Source organism: Passer domesticus, chromosome Z (genome assembly GCF_036417665.1).
Source record: "Passer domesticus isolate bPasDom1 chromosome Z, bPasDom1.hap1, whole genome shotgun sequence".
In the NCBI taxonomy this organism is placed as follows: Eukaryota; Metazoa; Chordata; class Aves; order Passeriformes; family Passeridae; genus Passer; species Passer domesticus.
Window position 1 is genome coordinate 81,096,814 of NC_087512.1, and position 16,655 is coordinate 81,113,468.

Consider the following 16,655-nt stretch of genomic DNA (forward strand, 5'->3'; position numbering starts at 1 on the left):
AACAGGAAAACTAGTATTTGTCAGTGTTAACACACTTTGTTTTCAAAATAACTTGACTTCACTCTTGTCAAGCCAAGAAAGAAAAATCTTTCACTACCAGGAATCAGGAATGGAATACTTGTATTTTTACATGTACATTTTTTTTACATGTACATTTGTGCAGGGAGCCCTGCTTGATGGAGTGTTTGAAATGTTAAAAGGAAAACGAAGAGCAGATTTAATTTGTGTGTTGATTTTAATTTACATTTATCTCATCTCAGACCTATATGAAAGCTTGGCTTGTGTAGGAACTGACGAGGAACAACACCCACTGGATAAGGAAGGAAAAAAGGAACTACATAAATACATCTTGTAATTCAGACAAGGAGTCCAGAAAATGGTTTTGTCTACAATTTGCTCAAAATACATAATTCTCTCCTCCCTTTGAAATATTTTTGTTACTGAGAGAAGGGCTTTTGATCAAGTATTTGACATTTCTCAAGGACTTTTTCCACTGGGCATGAATGAGAGAATCATGCACATATGCAAAGACACATCCTCTTACTGAGGTTTGGGGAAAAAAATCCCACAGGCTAAGTTTTTCCTGCTGATAATTCATTGTCCCTTTTCCTTCCCAAAAATTCATTTCACCATGAAATACAGCTACCTTTGGCTATTTAAATTCCAGAAAAATATTTAAAAAACCTCTTCAATTAAAGGTTTTATGGACTCCAGTTTGCAAGTGGAACTTTGCATACACATTTGTTTGAGAATCTGCAGAAGACACAGAAGTGTTACTTCAGCACCACTCCAAAAAATTATACATTCTTCAGAAAGAACAAAACATTGCATATCCATGTACTGAATGAATTAGTTTTAGCTTTGACACACAACCTCTCCAGATTTCAAAGTTCTGTGGCCCATCCCAGATCATGAACCCTACCTCCTCCATCACTGGGGACAAAATGCCCAAGAAATTTCCATTAAAATTGTGGGACACAGCTTAGAAAGTGTTTCAAAATGAGCAATTAAGAGCAGTAATAATTTAAATTAGTGCATTTTCCCTTCCATTACCTGTCCCAGTCCAGGCACACTGACAATCACTAAGAAGTAAACTAAAGCCAGTGCCTAAATCCTTTTCCCATGACACCTGTAGAAAATATGTTGCTTTTGGATCAGAAACTGGATGAATTCTGTTCAAGGTCTTCTCCATCTTCTTCTCCTACCTGTTTAAAAAGCAAGATGATCTTGTTATAACCACTAGGATGATTAACAGCTTTGCATAACTAGATTGGGAGTTGTATGTGTGGGGAATATACAAATACAAGCGTGCTTGCAATTTCATTCTACTTTCCTCCCCAAATTCATTTTGTTAGAGAACTGGTGATACTTTAAACAGGAAACTGGATTATAATAAGTAAGGTTTCAGTGCCAACAATTACACGTATCTGAATAGCCTCAAATTAAGAAGCTGTCAGGAAGCTGAGGGACAGGAAATTACTGCAGTCAAGCTCTTCCCCATGGGTCTGTTTTTAACTCAGTCTGCTATCACCCACAGTACAGAATATTTAACATAATTCAAAATAATCAATATTCATCTGGAAGACTGCCACGTGAAAGCTGCTACTGAGATTCACAGCAAAGCAGAGGGTGTAGCAAATGCCAGCAACCCAAAGGAAGTATCTTAAGCACTGGATTCTGCAGAGAACAAAGTATATGATGTTACAGTGAATATTTTTGCTCTTTGGCAAAGCAACTTGGCAACCTGTGCTTGACCTAAGATCTTCTCAGGAATCCCATGTATTTATACACAACCTAAGTGAAGTGACTGAGAAAAGGCTACATGGTCACTCAGACTAAAAATAGCCTGGTAAAGGAGGAAAAACCCAGATCAGGCATTTAAATTTAAACTACATTCACTGAGTACAATGGTGCTTGGGCAGGGATTAAATGCTTTATGGAGGTTTCCATCTAAAGTGCAGCAGTAAATAATCATGACCAGGATCAGTTCAGGCCCTGAAGGGACTCTGCTTTCCAAGCAGGAGTAGAAGGAAGCTTTTCCTTTGCTCCTGGACATTGAGAAATAAATCTAGGTACAGATTTAACTACCTTGGCTTCCCCAAAAATTGGCATTTTCAGATTAGGAGGAGCAGGTTTAACTACAATTGACTGAACTGTTCCTAATCCTTGCTCAACTCTGCACCCAATAACATTTCAAAATGCCTCTCCTTTGTCCAGACAAGTGGATAACATTCAAAACCAGCAAAATATATGAATTTAAGCACTAGTTTTCAAGCATAAAGCTTTAGTATTTACATCTCTAAACCACCACTGCATTTATTATTACCAATGTCATACTCCACCTTTCTGTTCCCTGAAAATGCAACAGAAACTAAAACCTTACCAAAACATAAATTGAAAAATTAATCTCAGTTAAAAAAAAAGTTTTCTAGTTCCATCACTAACCAGCTAGCCATTTCAGCAAATCTACAGCATGTATGTGCACCTGTAAGCAAGAACCAAAAAATTAAATATTTGGGGATGGACAGCTGGTACAATGCCTTTGCAATTAGTGACTCCAGAAATTAAGGCAATTTAAATATTTGTGGGGCACTAACTGCCTAGCCATGGGTCAGTCATGAGCACAGGGCAGGAAACACAAGCATCCTCAAGCATGTTATAAATAAAGTTGGCTTTCATAGGCAAGTTAATGAAATGTTAATGATGTAATCTCATTTTAAATGGTTAATTAGTGTAATAGATTGTTATAATTCATGTAATAGGTTATGAAGTAATGGGTTGTAGAGTTGAATGTACTGTAATATGAATGTATGCCCACCAGAGAGGGGATGGTGAAGTCTGGGTGAGGGAATGTTCTAGAGGGTTACCTCATGTGATGACAACATTAATATGGACTGTGACTGGAAGACCAGCCAGCCAGTGGAGCCTCAGAATTCCAAAATATTGGCCAGAAATGCACCATCTTATGGACCAACCAAAACCTGGAAAAGGACCAATCAATGCATGGATTGAAAATGCACCAATCCTGCACCTTTAAGAGACTTTAAAAACCCTGGTGCTGAGCACTCAGTACTTAGATCCAGAGAAACACCTTGCTGTAAAAAGATTCTTAGTGTTACTTCTGTCTTGTTGCATAGGTCTTAAGCTTACCTTGGGGCCTCGTCCTCTGTTCTTTCACTTAATAAACAGGCACCTCTTCTTTTCAAGATCATCAGCCTCCTTTAATTTCTTTTTGCCTGTTTACCACAAGCACACATGCATGCACTCTCCTTTGCCTGCCAGACTCCCTTTTGCTTCTTGTTAATTATGGAAAAACACAGCTTCTCCTGAAATATGTTCATAGAAGTCCTCCTCTGAAAGACAATGTTTTTAAAAGTATTTCAGTTAAAGACAGTAAAGCAGTAGCAGACAGCCCAGACAGACAGCACACAGGGTACTGATGTATACATGCGTAATTCAGCAGGAAGGTTTTGCTTGTCTTATGTGATTTTTATCACAAAGTAGAGCAGCATTCAGTGAAAAATACCTGCACTAGAGGCTTTCTTATCAAACCAGACTTTTTATAACAAAAAACAAAGCAAGAGAATTACATTTTCTATTTATATAAGGATAAAGCGAATGAAGTGTCAGTCAGAAAAAGTGAGGTCAAGAGTAGCAGAGGAAAGAAGCCTGTTTATTTATTTAAAGATGCACTAACGAGGTCTCTGAGGACTGAGACTAAATTCATTTGATACAGAGATACTGGTTTCCCATGCACACATCAGTATTTCATTACAGTGATGTAGCACAGCTAAAAATGAAAGTTCTGTTTAGACAACACCATTGGTACCCCTGTGGTAAAACACAACCTCAACAGAATGAGGAGACACAACCAGGAATACCCTGAACATCGAAACAAATGGAAAATACAGTTTTCCTGCTTTTCCACGTTATTGTGCAGCTCTGAAAAAAAAGCATTTTCCAAGAATGCATAAAATGAAGATACTTTTTCTCCCACCTTTCCTCTCCTCCACAGTGCTCACTGGCCTTTTGAAAGGAGTATATTACTTATTGCTCCACATTTAGGATCTGTAAGCAGAGCTCAGCCAGACTCCATCTCCAAAGCACTCAACCCTTCCAACCCATCAGCAAAAGCTCAAGGACTCCAGGCTGCATACAATGCCCATTATACACTCCTCTTCAAGAGGAGGGGAAAAAACGCATTCATGAAAATTAGCCTGACCTACACAGCACAGAAAAACATCACTGCAAACAGTAATATTGTAGCTTACTGCTTTTCTGAAAGCAAAACAATTACAACAGCAAACTAAAAATCCAATTTTATGTCCTGAGAACACAGAGCTGACTGCAGTGTTCAGTAAATGGATAAACCACACACAGTTTAAGCATGAATACAGCAAAAATAGCAAAGGAGTTCCCTACTTATTTAACAAATACCAGTTACCACTAAAGAAATTAAAAATACAGACAATAAATGAGGGCATATTCCTTATTCATTCACTATAAGGTGACTGCATGCACTTCATTCATTCTAAAGGCAAATCTTAATAACAGATGTACAGCACTGTATTTTCGAAAAAAAATGTATTGCTCTGTATTTCAAGAGATGAAATAAAACAATCTCCTGAAACTAACCTGTCCCAACACAGCCACCTACTCACTAAAATCATCCCTCCATCAGCTTCCAATGTGTCAAGCTTATGTGACATTTCACAGTTCAAATACTTCTGCCAGCAAAAAAATTTCATTATGAAAGAAAGACAAAATTATAAAGGAGAGGTGAAACCTTATTTTCACTTTCACATCTTTGGGGTAGAAAAGTAGGAACTGTGTTAATGCTCAGAAAGGTTAAAACAGCCCCCTGAATTTTTGGAGCATCACAATTTAACAGTCCAGCTGTTGGTGGAGCTTGTTAAAACAAAGTGAGATACAAGCATTGTGTAAAAGTAGACCATATTTTTACTGCTACCCAAATTAGTGGATCCAGCCTAAAAAGCCCCTCTGAGTCCACCAGACCAGAGGAGCACCCTCAAGTGCCATTCAGCATCCAGCCCCTGTGGGCTCTTCCCATTCACCACCTCCACAAAATGGGAGCACTCAGTTCTTTTCTTCCTTCCCTGGTTATGGCACAGCAGAGCTGCAGAGGAGTTTTGGGATTGGGGTCACAGAAAGGCAGTGTTCCATCCCTGGGGGCCACAGCACCAGCCCCTCTCCACGCCAGGGCCAGCCTGCAGGTGGGGACAGCAGGGTCCCACCCCAAAAGTGTAAATCAGAGCCTTTATTGAGGCCTTTGAACAGTCGGGGATTGAGCTGTTTATCTTTAGCACTTTGTCCCCCTGGTCTTTGGCTCCTGTGATCACCATTAGGCAATGCTTCCCTCTGAGGAGGAATCAGCTGTTGGCTGGTGCCTCTGCCCTCGGAACAAACAGGGCACACAGGCCCCTCTGAATGAACAAGACACTCTTAAAATGGGCCCACAAAGAATTTTATATGTTGTTTTGGATAGCACCAGGCATAGACCAAAAGCCAAATCTTTCAGGCTGCTCCAACACAGCATCATCATTGATAATATTCTGAACTTCAGCACTTCATTTTTTTCTTTTTTTTTTCCTCATGCAGACTAATGGCTTTTTTTTGTTTTTGTTTTTGTTTTTTTTTTCCCAAATTGGCTGGGCTGCAGGTGTTCCAAACCTCAGCAGCTATGCTTGGAAGGCTACTTACAGACCAGAAAGAGCTACTATGTCTTTGAAATGGAGCAATTAACCTAAGTGCTTTCTTGCTGAGGAAAAATGGGAGCTATCCACGGGGAGCTCAGAATAGAAGACCACACACTGCTATTAAAGTTTGGCTCTTCTGATACTGCCCAAACTACAGATCATAACCTAATAATCAGAAGAAAGGTAATAGGAAATTCATAATCAGAGAAGAGGTACTATTCAGGAGACGCTGCATATACTCATAAGTAGATAACTGGAGATTTAAACCAGTCAAGAAAAGCTCAAGATTGCTTTTAAAGATTAAAACTAGCTATTACCACATTTTCTAACAGAAGGAAATAAGATAATGCCTATATTTATGCATATTACCAGTGATATATTTCATACAAATTGATATTCTCTGGTGTTAATTTAAAATTCCATTAACTCCAATACTGCAGGAGTAAGAACACTAAAATACCTGACAAAAAACCTCAACTCTCACTCCATTAATCTTAGAACTAATACTGATCCAAGAGGGACTTCCTCTTTTCTCATTCCTTTTTGCAGGAACAAGACTGGGCCAACAGACATGAAGACAAATAACACAGCATCTTTCCTGTCCCATCTCACAATAATCCTCCCACTCCTCTGGCCACAGTACTTGTTTGACATTGAAGAATGATTCAATAATAACCTTCATGTGGAAGTTACAGATAAATCTGAGAGCCAAAGAAGAGGAAAAATTAGGAAGAGCTTTGCTCCCTTATGCAATTTAGGGGGCTAAGGCATTTTTGTATTGCATGCACCCAAAGTAATATTTAGCTGCTATTTTGTTTAGCTTTACTCTGTACCAAAAGCACTCGGGTTACAATTTCGCCAGTCATGCAACTTTGTCTCGGAGATAAAAGAAATGAAACAAAAATTAGCACTTGGATGTGAGGAAGGGAGTGATTTTCTAACTTTTTGCAGAGGGGTAAGTGGGCTATTTAAGAAATTCAGTGCTCCATGGCAACATTTGATCAGGAGATCACGGGCACAGACTCACATGGCTCACATTTGCCTTCCCACTGCTCCATGGCAGCCACAGAACGATTGGAAACATGCACATGCTTTTTGTGCAGTTGCATGTCCCCCCCACAAAAAAAAGATAAACCCCCAAACCAAAAAAACCAAAAACAAATTAGTTCTGAGCTTTTCAGGCTCCATGGGACAATAGGATATGGAAGATTTGCCACAGAAGATCTGGAATCTACGATAAGGAGCAACCCCTTGTCAGGCTTATTTACTACAGTCACCAGCTGAAAAATGAGGAGAAACAGAAGGAAGCAGACAGTCAACAACCTTTATAGCAGGAATCTTAACTAACAAGCCTTGATCTTAATTGTAGCCTGGAGGCAAAGCCCACCCTGGTGTCTTTCATCCCCTTGAAGTCTCAGGCCTAACCCACTACCCACTGCAGGCATCCAGCCTTGCCAAGCTCACTTACAACCATCTACATTAAGCTATAATAAGGTTAAAAAAAAAAGGCCTTCAGTGTATTAAAATAAACACCAAAGTGGGCAATTATACTAGTATATACTAGCAAGTAAGGGAGTATGCAGACAGATTTATAAAAGGGGCAGACCCTTCTTTCTCACCCTTTCTGTAACAATTTTTCCCAAAACTAACAGCAAATCCAAGATGCACAGATAAACCAGCTTACACTGACTGAATGTTACAAACCTGCAAAAAAATATAAAATTAAGTCATGCAACTATCACGTTTCCTGTTGAAAAAATGAATTTTAGTAGAGAAGTTCTACTAAAAAGTGCATGTGGAAGGCAGCAAAGATCAAAGGCAACAGCCAGCCCAGCCTGCAGAGGATGGATCTGGGAGGAAAAGTCAGCAAGGCGTGTCTCAGAGACCCAGACTCCCTTTCTCTGCTGCTTCTGGAAGATGCAAGTCCCAACAAATACTTTATAACTCTTAACTTGGCAGCAGGACACCCTGGCTTTCCAAGGTCCTACCAAAGCCAGTGGTGGCACAGTGCCTTCACTTGAAAACCACAGGATGCTTTTTAAGAAAAATAATTCACTTCCTCCTCCTCAAAAAAAAAAATTAATTTAAAAAAAGGACACACATTCCAAATATATATCATTTTCCACATAATTTCTCTGAAAAGACAGCACTAAAATTGCTGTGCGTTTCGCAGATAAAAAACAGAGAAAGGAAGTTGTGCCAGACACAACCTTTGAGCCCAATGTATACAGTGAGTAAGAACAAAGATTTGGGAATTCCAAGTCTCTTACTCATATTTTTAAAAGCATCTCTGCAGTTTTCAGTACCTTAGTATCATCCATTTGAGGATAGTAAAGCTGAGGGAATTTTTGGGGGGAGGAAAAACAAAACAAAGCAGCATGTTTTAATTACCCTTCGTCCATCCAAAAATACCCCAATACATATGTGGTTTTGATGTCTATTTGGATAACAACGTAGTCTGGCTGAGGTATCATCTGTTTTCCAAAACACTGCCTTCTTTAGGATTAAATATTATCAGGATATTCAATACAAATCTGTCGCACAGATTTCCTTTGTTTTCTGTTTTTCAGTCCCCACACAGACCTATACAACTCCACTCAGTCTGATGTGTTTCTCTAAATCTCTGACTTTAACATTACTGAGCAATGGATTCCACTGAAATATATTTTTTTGCTATTTTTCCCCCTTTTTTCTTCTTCTTAAAGTCAAGTAAATTTAGTACTGTCAAATCCACAAGAGATCCACAGGCAAGAGCACCCAGTCTGACACAAAGATGAATGAAACAAAGAAATCAGTGTCAGGCAGATACAGATGTATGTAATTCTGTATATGTAGGATTTTCTGAGGAGTTTTGAAAAATTGAGCCCAGTAACCTGGAAAAACAAGTTTCACCAAATGTTGCCACTTCAGAGGGACAAGGGCAGGTATAAATATGAAGGCTTACATATCTTTTTCTCCTCCCACCTCTACACCCAAGACTTTTCAAAGAGATGGATTATTTTAATTTCCCGTCCCTGTCAAATTAATAATAAAAAATAGGCCTAGGCTCCAAATTGCTTTATCTTACTAAACAGTTTCCTCAGGCATTTTCTTTGAAGAAAATTCCTGCATTACCCAGTATTCACTTAAAGTTTTATTACGTTTTTTCTTTCCATCTGCTATATATCTATTAGAAAATGCAACACTAAACTCCCCAAAAACAAAGAGCTCACATGGCTTACATTTATTAATTTAAAAACTGCAATTCATTTTGCTTCACCTGACCCTCAGAGAAAAATAATTCACAAGACAAGGACAATCCACAAAGAACTGAGACATTCACTTTCAATGCAGCTAAATTTCAATTTTGCAGCTCTTTATCCAGCTTTGTTTATTACTTGGCATTGAACATTAATTACTCTGCTGATGGAATAGGCTGAGTTTGAAGATAAGGCAAAAAGACATATATTGAGCACCAATTTCAGCTGCTTCCACGCATGGGCACAGGTTCAGCATGGGTTTAGCTCAGGCTTTGTGATAATCCACATCAGACAAACCAAAGCAGGGCAGAAGCAGCAGTCCCTATCACGACAGGTGCCAAAATTTTAACAAGGAGGGGACGTGGGACACAAATCCCACAGCCTCACCAAACTATGAGCAAACAAGTAGATTTGTTAAAAAAAAATAATTAAAAATAGAAAAAATAAATAAGGGCACAGTTCCACACAAAATTCAGAAGCCACTCACTCTACACCCTCAACCAGCACTTACAAATCTACTGGTTTGTGCTACAAACCACATTTGGAAAGGGAAAAGGGCACAAAGAGCTTCACAGGGGTCAATTTTACTTTCAGCATCACAAGTTTTGTACATTAAAAACAAAAAAAAAAAAAAAATAAAGCCTCTCAAGACTCATCAGCTCACTGCTTTTCTAAGCAATTTTCATGACTCTTTCATTCTTTCATTCATGTGGGGGTTTTTTGGGTGGATTTTTTTTTACTTACTATGGACTGGGGAAAAAAAAAAAAAAACAACAATCCAGAACAACAAAACCCTACTCAAAATTTAACCCTTACCCAAGACACTTGATGCCAAGCAGGGGGTCTACTCTAGGAAAACAGCTTTTCACTATTAGTGCTCCCTTACAGCTCCTAAAGAATGCTTGCAGGGGCGTGAAAAGAAACCTGCAGGCTGAGATGAGGGCACAGCAGGGGCACACCAGTGCAAAAATGCCACTGGGACTTGAGCTGAGAGGGCAATTAAGAACTCATTAGCAAAAATACAGCACAGAACTGCTTTGGCACTGAACCAGTCAGACACAAGTCGGAGATCTTAACACTCAAATTGCAACAAAGCAGAGACGTGGAGCACCACAGAGGTCTCAGGGTGCCGTGCTGAGGATGTGAATTTTTGCTTTCCCAGGTAAGTTAATGACAACATAAAACATGGGGAGTGGGGCACAGAAACAGCACAGAAGGGATAAATATTTTAAAAAAACAAGTCTCAGTTTGTCTTGGGGGGCATCTCACCTTCGTGTTTCTGGCTCCCAACTGCAGCTGCACATCAGTGCCTGACACACAACAGTGAGCAAACACAATGGCCCTGAAATAATGCAGGTACATGAGCATAAAAAAACAGCCTTTGAACACAGGAGTCACCTCCCCACAGCTCCAACAACCTGTTCCAGTGCAGTTTCAGACACAGAACCTGCCACTGCATCTTCCTCTCTTTCACTGCTACAAATGCCCTCATTTATTTTGCACCCTCAAAAGTATCAAACTCAAAACATGAACCTCAAATTGAGACTACACACTAAAAAATTCCACCTCTACCTCTTTACTTCAAGAAAAGGAAAAAAAATCTGGTTTTAGGATACTCAGGCTGATAAAAAAAAATCCCTGCAACAGACAACAAGAGTAAAAAATGTAAAATGTAAGGCACATTCTTAATCTATAGACTTCTCTGACCAAGGCATAGGGGAAAAAAAGCCCTTCCCTTTAATACTGCCTTCAGGAGATCACAAAACATTACTCAAGCACTGTCTTTCCAAGAGACACAAGAATGCTAGTTCCCTGCCTCTTGCTTCCTAAAACAATTTTCCTCCATGTCAGCTTTCAGAGAAATTAACATTTCTGCCCCCTCTCCCGATCTGTGCCTGCTGCCTGCTGGACTCTAAAAATTAAGGTTAATTTTCACAGCTGGAGTAATTCAATATAAGCCTCCACAACAGAGTCTGATGCTTCCCTGCTTGGCTCAGCCAGCACAAATCTCTCCCCAGGATTTTGTGAGGTTTCACCCCAAGCCTGACACAGCTGACAGCGTTTGGAAAGCCCCAGGCTCCCTCTATCCTGTCCAGCTTCTGTACTTTTCTGAAAAGGGTGGCCACTGAGACCCCTTTGTAGACCTGTAAACAAACAATCCCTTTCATAATTATTTGAATCATTTATTTAAAAAAAAATAATCAAAAACACACACATTAAAAAAACCCAACAAATGCAGCCTGTGATAGGATATACAGCCTCACTCTTCCTCTGGTTGCATTAATTTTTCTGTCCCAAGACAGCAAGCAATTTGGCTGGTGTCTAGATCAAGGGCACAAAAGTTCTCAGTCTCTGCACTCTTAAAAGTCACATCTGATCAGTCTCCCTTTTTCTCTGTTTATTTTACAATCTGTGCTCTAGCTGTCTGCTCTGCTGGAGGACATCCCTTCCCAGAAAAGCCACCTAGCAGTCTGCAGAGCAGATGCAGAAATATTCCAATGCTTTTCCAAGCTTTGTAAATTCAAATTAATAAAATTCAAATTAATAAAAAAATGTTTTGTGCAATCACCAGTACACCTTAGAAAGCAGCAGCACCAGAGGCCCTTGCCCAAGGCACACACTTAATGATTTTTGTGTTGATCAGAGCTGACTGTGTTAGATTAGCAAACAACAGTAATTTGTTTAGCAATTATCTCCTAAATTTCACCTTAGCTTGTGTCAACACAGCACCATACATAATTCAGCAAGTCTTTTGTACCTTGACATATCTTGGACAGCAGTCCTTACCATTCACACTATCAGATACTATGTTCTATGAATAATATTCAAATTCAAGGGAGGTTTTTGCCACCTTTCCCTTTTTCCATCTCATACAGAGGAGAAGGATGTGGGGAAGCCTGAGATCCACAAGACATTGATTACAAAGAGCAAGAGATAAAGGCCATTGTTTCATAGCCCAGGAAAGAGACACAGCTCAAGTCAGGGATACAACTAGAAAAAATATTCATTTTGGTGGAAAAATAAGTGATTTCAAGAAGCATTTAATGTTATTTTATGACAGCTGTCTAAATTGGAATCTTGGTTATTTAGTGATGTTGGTTCAGAATTTATGCACAATTTTATGCATTCCCCACAACATCAGCAAGCATTACATTTCTGCCAAATGTAACAGTGAGGAAATCACAGCTGCATCCTACTAACCTTGAAGAATCAGATAATGGTTTTGAGTCCTTGAAAATCTGACCCTCAGCTCTGGGTGGTTCCACTCACTCAAGGACGTGTGCTGCTTTTTCATCTGGGGCTCCCGAGCTCTAACATAACCCCTGAAAAACATTCTCCCACCTCCTGCTAAGCCCTAGGTGACAAGAGTTAGGGATTAAAATTTCTCATCCTCAAGTGGCACTGCAAGATAACGAGGACATCAGAAACAGGCATTGACACAAAACAGCAAGTGACCCTGCAAGGCCCACAGCACACACACGCACAAATATTTGCTATGCTGCTTGAATGAAGCCAACACGCAGCATAGAAAACCACCTAAATTATCTCATCTCTACAGAAATTGATGGGTTTTGGTCAAAGCAGAGCATTGCAAGACATCCAGTGCTGCTGCACAAAGCAGCAGGGATTGTCTGTGTCAGAAAGGCACTGAGGTCACAGGTTCCAGGCACAGCATCACTACTTCTGCAGCAAGGCCGCCTCACCCTGAGTGTTTTTACAATCTGGAGTACCTTGCTAAGTGATGCTGTATCCTTTGCATCAGCCCATCAGTTGTAGACACATGAAATCTGCCACAAAAAGCAGAAATTTTAAGGTCCCGCTGCAGTAGGAACAGTCCCCACCACACATCACCCTGTGCAGTAACTTTGTATTAAACGTGTGGTTAAAATACCGGGCTAAAGCACCCCTGGCATGAAGAATGAGGTTCATTCCTGCTCAAACAGCTGCAAACTCCAAGCCTTTCACATCTATTGTGATCCACCCTACCACAGTGGTTATCATGTGGACTTCTGGCAGGTGACAGAAATTAAGAGAAAGAGGGGTCAAACCTAAATTAGATGGAGGCTTGTTTTTTTGGTTTTTGTTAGGTTTGTTGTTTGGGGTTTTTTTTCCAAAATGGTGCTGGCAAACAAAATGCCATGCTCTAATTGCCACTGTCAGCACACAGAACACCATCCACCCAGGACAGGTTTGCCTGCAAAATGCACACCCCTCGTGTCCCACCGCCTCTTTACTCCAGACTGAGAGCAGAGTGAATTTGTAGCAGCAAGAATGCAAATAAGTTTATAAGCATTCATGCCCTGTGTTTGAAGATCCTGGGAATGACAGATGTGGGCATGGCGTAGAAGGCAAAGAAAAGAAAAGCAGCATCAGCTTCTTGCCAGTCACTCAAAGCAGCATTTCTCAAAAAAAACCCCAAATGACTGCATTTATAGCTTATTTTTAAACGTTTTCTCCACTTCATATACACACATGGATGTTTTAAGCACAGAAACTTATTTACATGGATGTACCTGTCATGTCAGTCACCCACCTGTGATATTTTTAAAACCATTTCCTCCAACCCTCCTCCTCCTGAGGAAAGGTAAAAAACACACAGAAGATAAAAACCAAGGCTTCCACACGTAATTGTCAGCCTTGTGGTAATTCTTCCTGCATCTGGGAACAGCCTAGAAGTTAAACCTTTTTTACCTTTCATTACAGACACAAATCCCTTGGTGTGCTCTACTCCACTGAGCAGTGTGAAAAACTTTTTCTCAACACCAGGAAACACAGCCACGACCATGAGCACTGCTCTTAAGGGACCTAACAGCAAAAAAAAACCACTATTCATCCTAAGCTTTTATTTAAATATCTGAATATTGCTATGTAGATCAATGCAGCTGTTGAAACTTATGATTTGCAATATGATTTTCACCAGAAAGGTGTGCCCACCCAGCCCACTCCTGCGGACAACACCAACCAAACTCAGAGCTGCTTTTCCATGCCAAGATATTAATTAGGAGGGGAAAAAACTGCAAGGGAAACTGGAACAACACCATCTGAAAGCTGATATTCCAGTCCCATATCCCAGAAGACACTTCCAGGCCAGGTGCACCAATATTTTCAATTATGCCACCAAGGGTCCCACAAAATCTTTAAATGGCATTTTTCCCACCACTCCAAATTGTCCAGCTGAAATCATTTTAATGCAGCACACGATCAGTAAAAGTTCCCTTTTGAGTTGGAAACCTCACCTGGAAATTAAATGTTTAGGGTAAACAAAGAGCATTTCTTGCAAAAATCTGCAATGGTTTTCAGGTGGGAGCTCGCCATAAACTACCAAAGTAGAAAAAAATTTAATAAATCTATCACAAAGGGGCATGTTTGCAAACTAAACCACACTAGAGGAAGCTAGATGACCACCTGAAAGCAGATTTGGCTGTGGTGTGAACAAGGACTGACAGCTAGAGTCTCCCTGGACCTTAAAGAGTATTTTCACTTTGAGTTTCTAATTCACACTGAGCATCCAGAAGTGAGTCCAAGCAGGAAAAACAACACAGTTTTTGCTTTCTATCTCTGGCAAGCACAAAAAAAGTTCAGAAGTATTACTGCCTTTAAAGTCTTGAGTCGTGTTGACCATCAAAGGCTGTACTCAGTCATTATACTAACAACTTATTTCTGTTTACAAACATACTTCAATGTAACAATCATTCAAACGGTTCAAATTGAAATTATCCAAGGTAATGAGGCTATTTTTAGAATTGTCTTTGTGCACTTAATGATTGTTCTTTAATCAAAAACCTTGACCTGTGATGGGAAGAAACCAATCCAGTGAATTTAACTGAGTAGCAGGAATAAGATGCATGGACACGCTGTGAGAAAATGAGCACACAGCAAAGTGCTGACTACCTGTCAGGCAGATGGAAAAATCTGCAACTGAGAGAAACTTATTGGCACTAAACAATCTAGAGAAAAATCAGAACAAATCCAGGATCAACAGAGTGCCTGAAGTCCGCAGGACAGAAATTCACCCACCTCAAACTCCAAACCTGCTCATGCTGGTAACATCCCAGGTAAACTTTGGTGATTGTGAGTCTGAAGCCACAATTTCACAGAGATGTGTCAATTCGCAGTGACCAAGGGAAGGAAGCTGCCCTGCAGAGGACACAAACAGCATTTTAAGTGGGCTGTGTAGGTCTCACCCAGCTCAAACTCCTCTCCCTGAGTAAATCACTGCCTCAATTCCACGGGATAAATGCATTTCACACTTGTACATCAACCCCCAGCCTCCCACAGCAGCGGCACAAGGCATGTAAAATGTTACTTAAAAATGTCATTTTAGAGAGGAAAAAAAAAATCTTTTTACCCTCACTGAAGGAAAAAGGAAAAACTGTCCCACACTCAGCAGACCAGCACGAATTTGGTGCTGAAACACAGAGAGTGACACAGACCCCAAGCCACCACCTTGGGAAGGGGTGATGCTTTTAAAACCACGTTTATAAGGATTCCTCACAACATTTCAGGTGTTTGCTATGACAGCAACACTCAGGCACCTGGACACAGAGTCATCACTGTGAAATTCTTCCAAGCTGGTGGCTCCTTCATTTTACTGAGCTCTCACAGCACCAAAGGTTACTCCGTAAAAAACAAACACACAAACAAAACAAAACAAACAACAAAAAAAAAACCCAAAAAACCAAAAAAAAAACCAAAAAAAAACCAAAAAAACCCCACCAAAAACAAAAACTCAACCCAAAAAAAAAAACCCAAACCAAAACAAAAAAAATTACAAAAAAAATTGGAAATTCTTGGGCAGGTGCAGCTACAGAAAAGATGAAGCAAAGCTCCAATAGAAATAAACACAGCACCTTAACCAAAACAGATCAGACCAGGGGAAGACAGTCTGGGTTCCCCCTATACAACAACAGAAGTAACAGTAAGAGGGCCCTAATTAAATAATAACCTCATTAAGGCATTCTTTACGTTATTGAGGCGTTCTTTACGATATTAACACTTCAGCGGCTCACGCCTGAAAGGCGAGACAACAGCAGTGGGAGCCGAATAACAACGAAAAACTGAAAAAAAAAACAACAAAAACCACACACCAAACCAACCAAATTTTGCGGGGGTTTTTGCATGTTTTTGTTTGTTTGTGGGGGCTTTTTTCGGTTACTGCTGTTGGTTTTGGGATTTTTTTGTTTTGGGGTGGTTCTTTTTGGGGTTTTTTGCTTTTTTTGGTTTTTTGTTTTGTTTTTTGGTTTTTTTTTTTTTTTTGTTTGTTTGTTTTGTTTTTTGTTTTGGCGGTTTTTTTTCATCTCACTGGAGACACGCGGCCCCCATGGTCCTCCGGTGAGGGGTCAGTGAGGGGCTGATCCCGGTGATCCCGGTGATCCCGGTGATCCCCACACCGCGACACAACCGGGGCTCCCCTCAATGCCGGTGAGGGGGTCATTAAATGACCGCTGCCGGTGATGCAGGCTGTCCCCACACCGGGACGCGGTCGGGGCTGCCCTGTTTCCCCTCAGAGCCGGGGCGGGGTCGGTGCAGATCCCGGTTATCCCGGTGATCCCCACACCGGGACGCATCCCCACCCCCCGCGCTCCCCTCAGTCCCGCCCGACCTACCTCCCGCGCCGCCGCTTCCGCCTGCTCCCCGCCAGCCAATCAGCGCCGCGTCCGCCCCTTCCGCCCCGCCCCGCGCCGGCCGCGCCGGCCAA

General features: G+C 40.7%; 1 protein-coding gene across 9 annotated transcripts in view; it reads right to left on the bottom strand.

The window, feature by feature from the left end:
• Positions 1–16,601, bottom strand: part of XRCC4 (X-ray repair cross complementing 4) — a 162,014-nt gene extending 145,413 nt beyond the window's left edge. For 3 of the 9 annotated variants that reach the window (XM_064403609.1, XM_064403601.1, XM_064403608.1), the window contains exons 1-4: positions 16,564–16,601; positions 14,975–15,094; positions 3,151–3,353; positions 1,054–1,205 (exon numbers count right to left, since the gene is read on the bottom strand). In XM_064403609.1, coding sequence (XP_064259679.1) covers positions 1,054–1,192 — 139 coding nt within the window. In that variant the 5' untranslated portion in view covers positions 1,193–1,205; positions 3,151–3,353; positions 14,975–15,094; positions 16,564–16,601. Of the gene's footprint in view, positions 1–1,053; positions 1,206–3,150; positions 3,354–10,225; positions 10,299–14,974; positions 15,095–15,305; positions 15,450–15,492; positions 15,644–15,807; positions 16,220–16,563 lie in introns of those variants that run through there. The other 6 variants (XM_064403607.1, XM_064403606.1, XM_064403605.1 and 3 more) reach the window with 6 other exon arrangements.
• Positions 16,602–16,655: the final 54 nt, after the last annotated feature.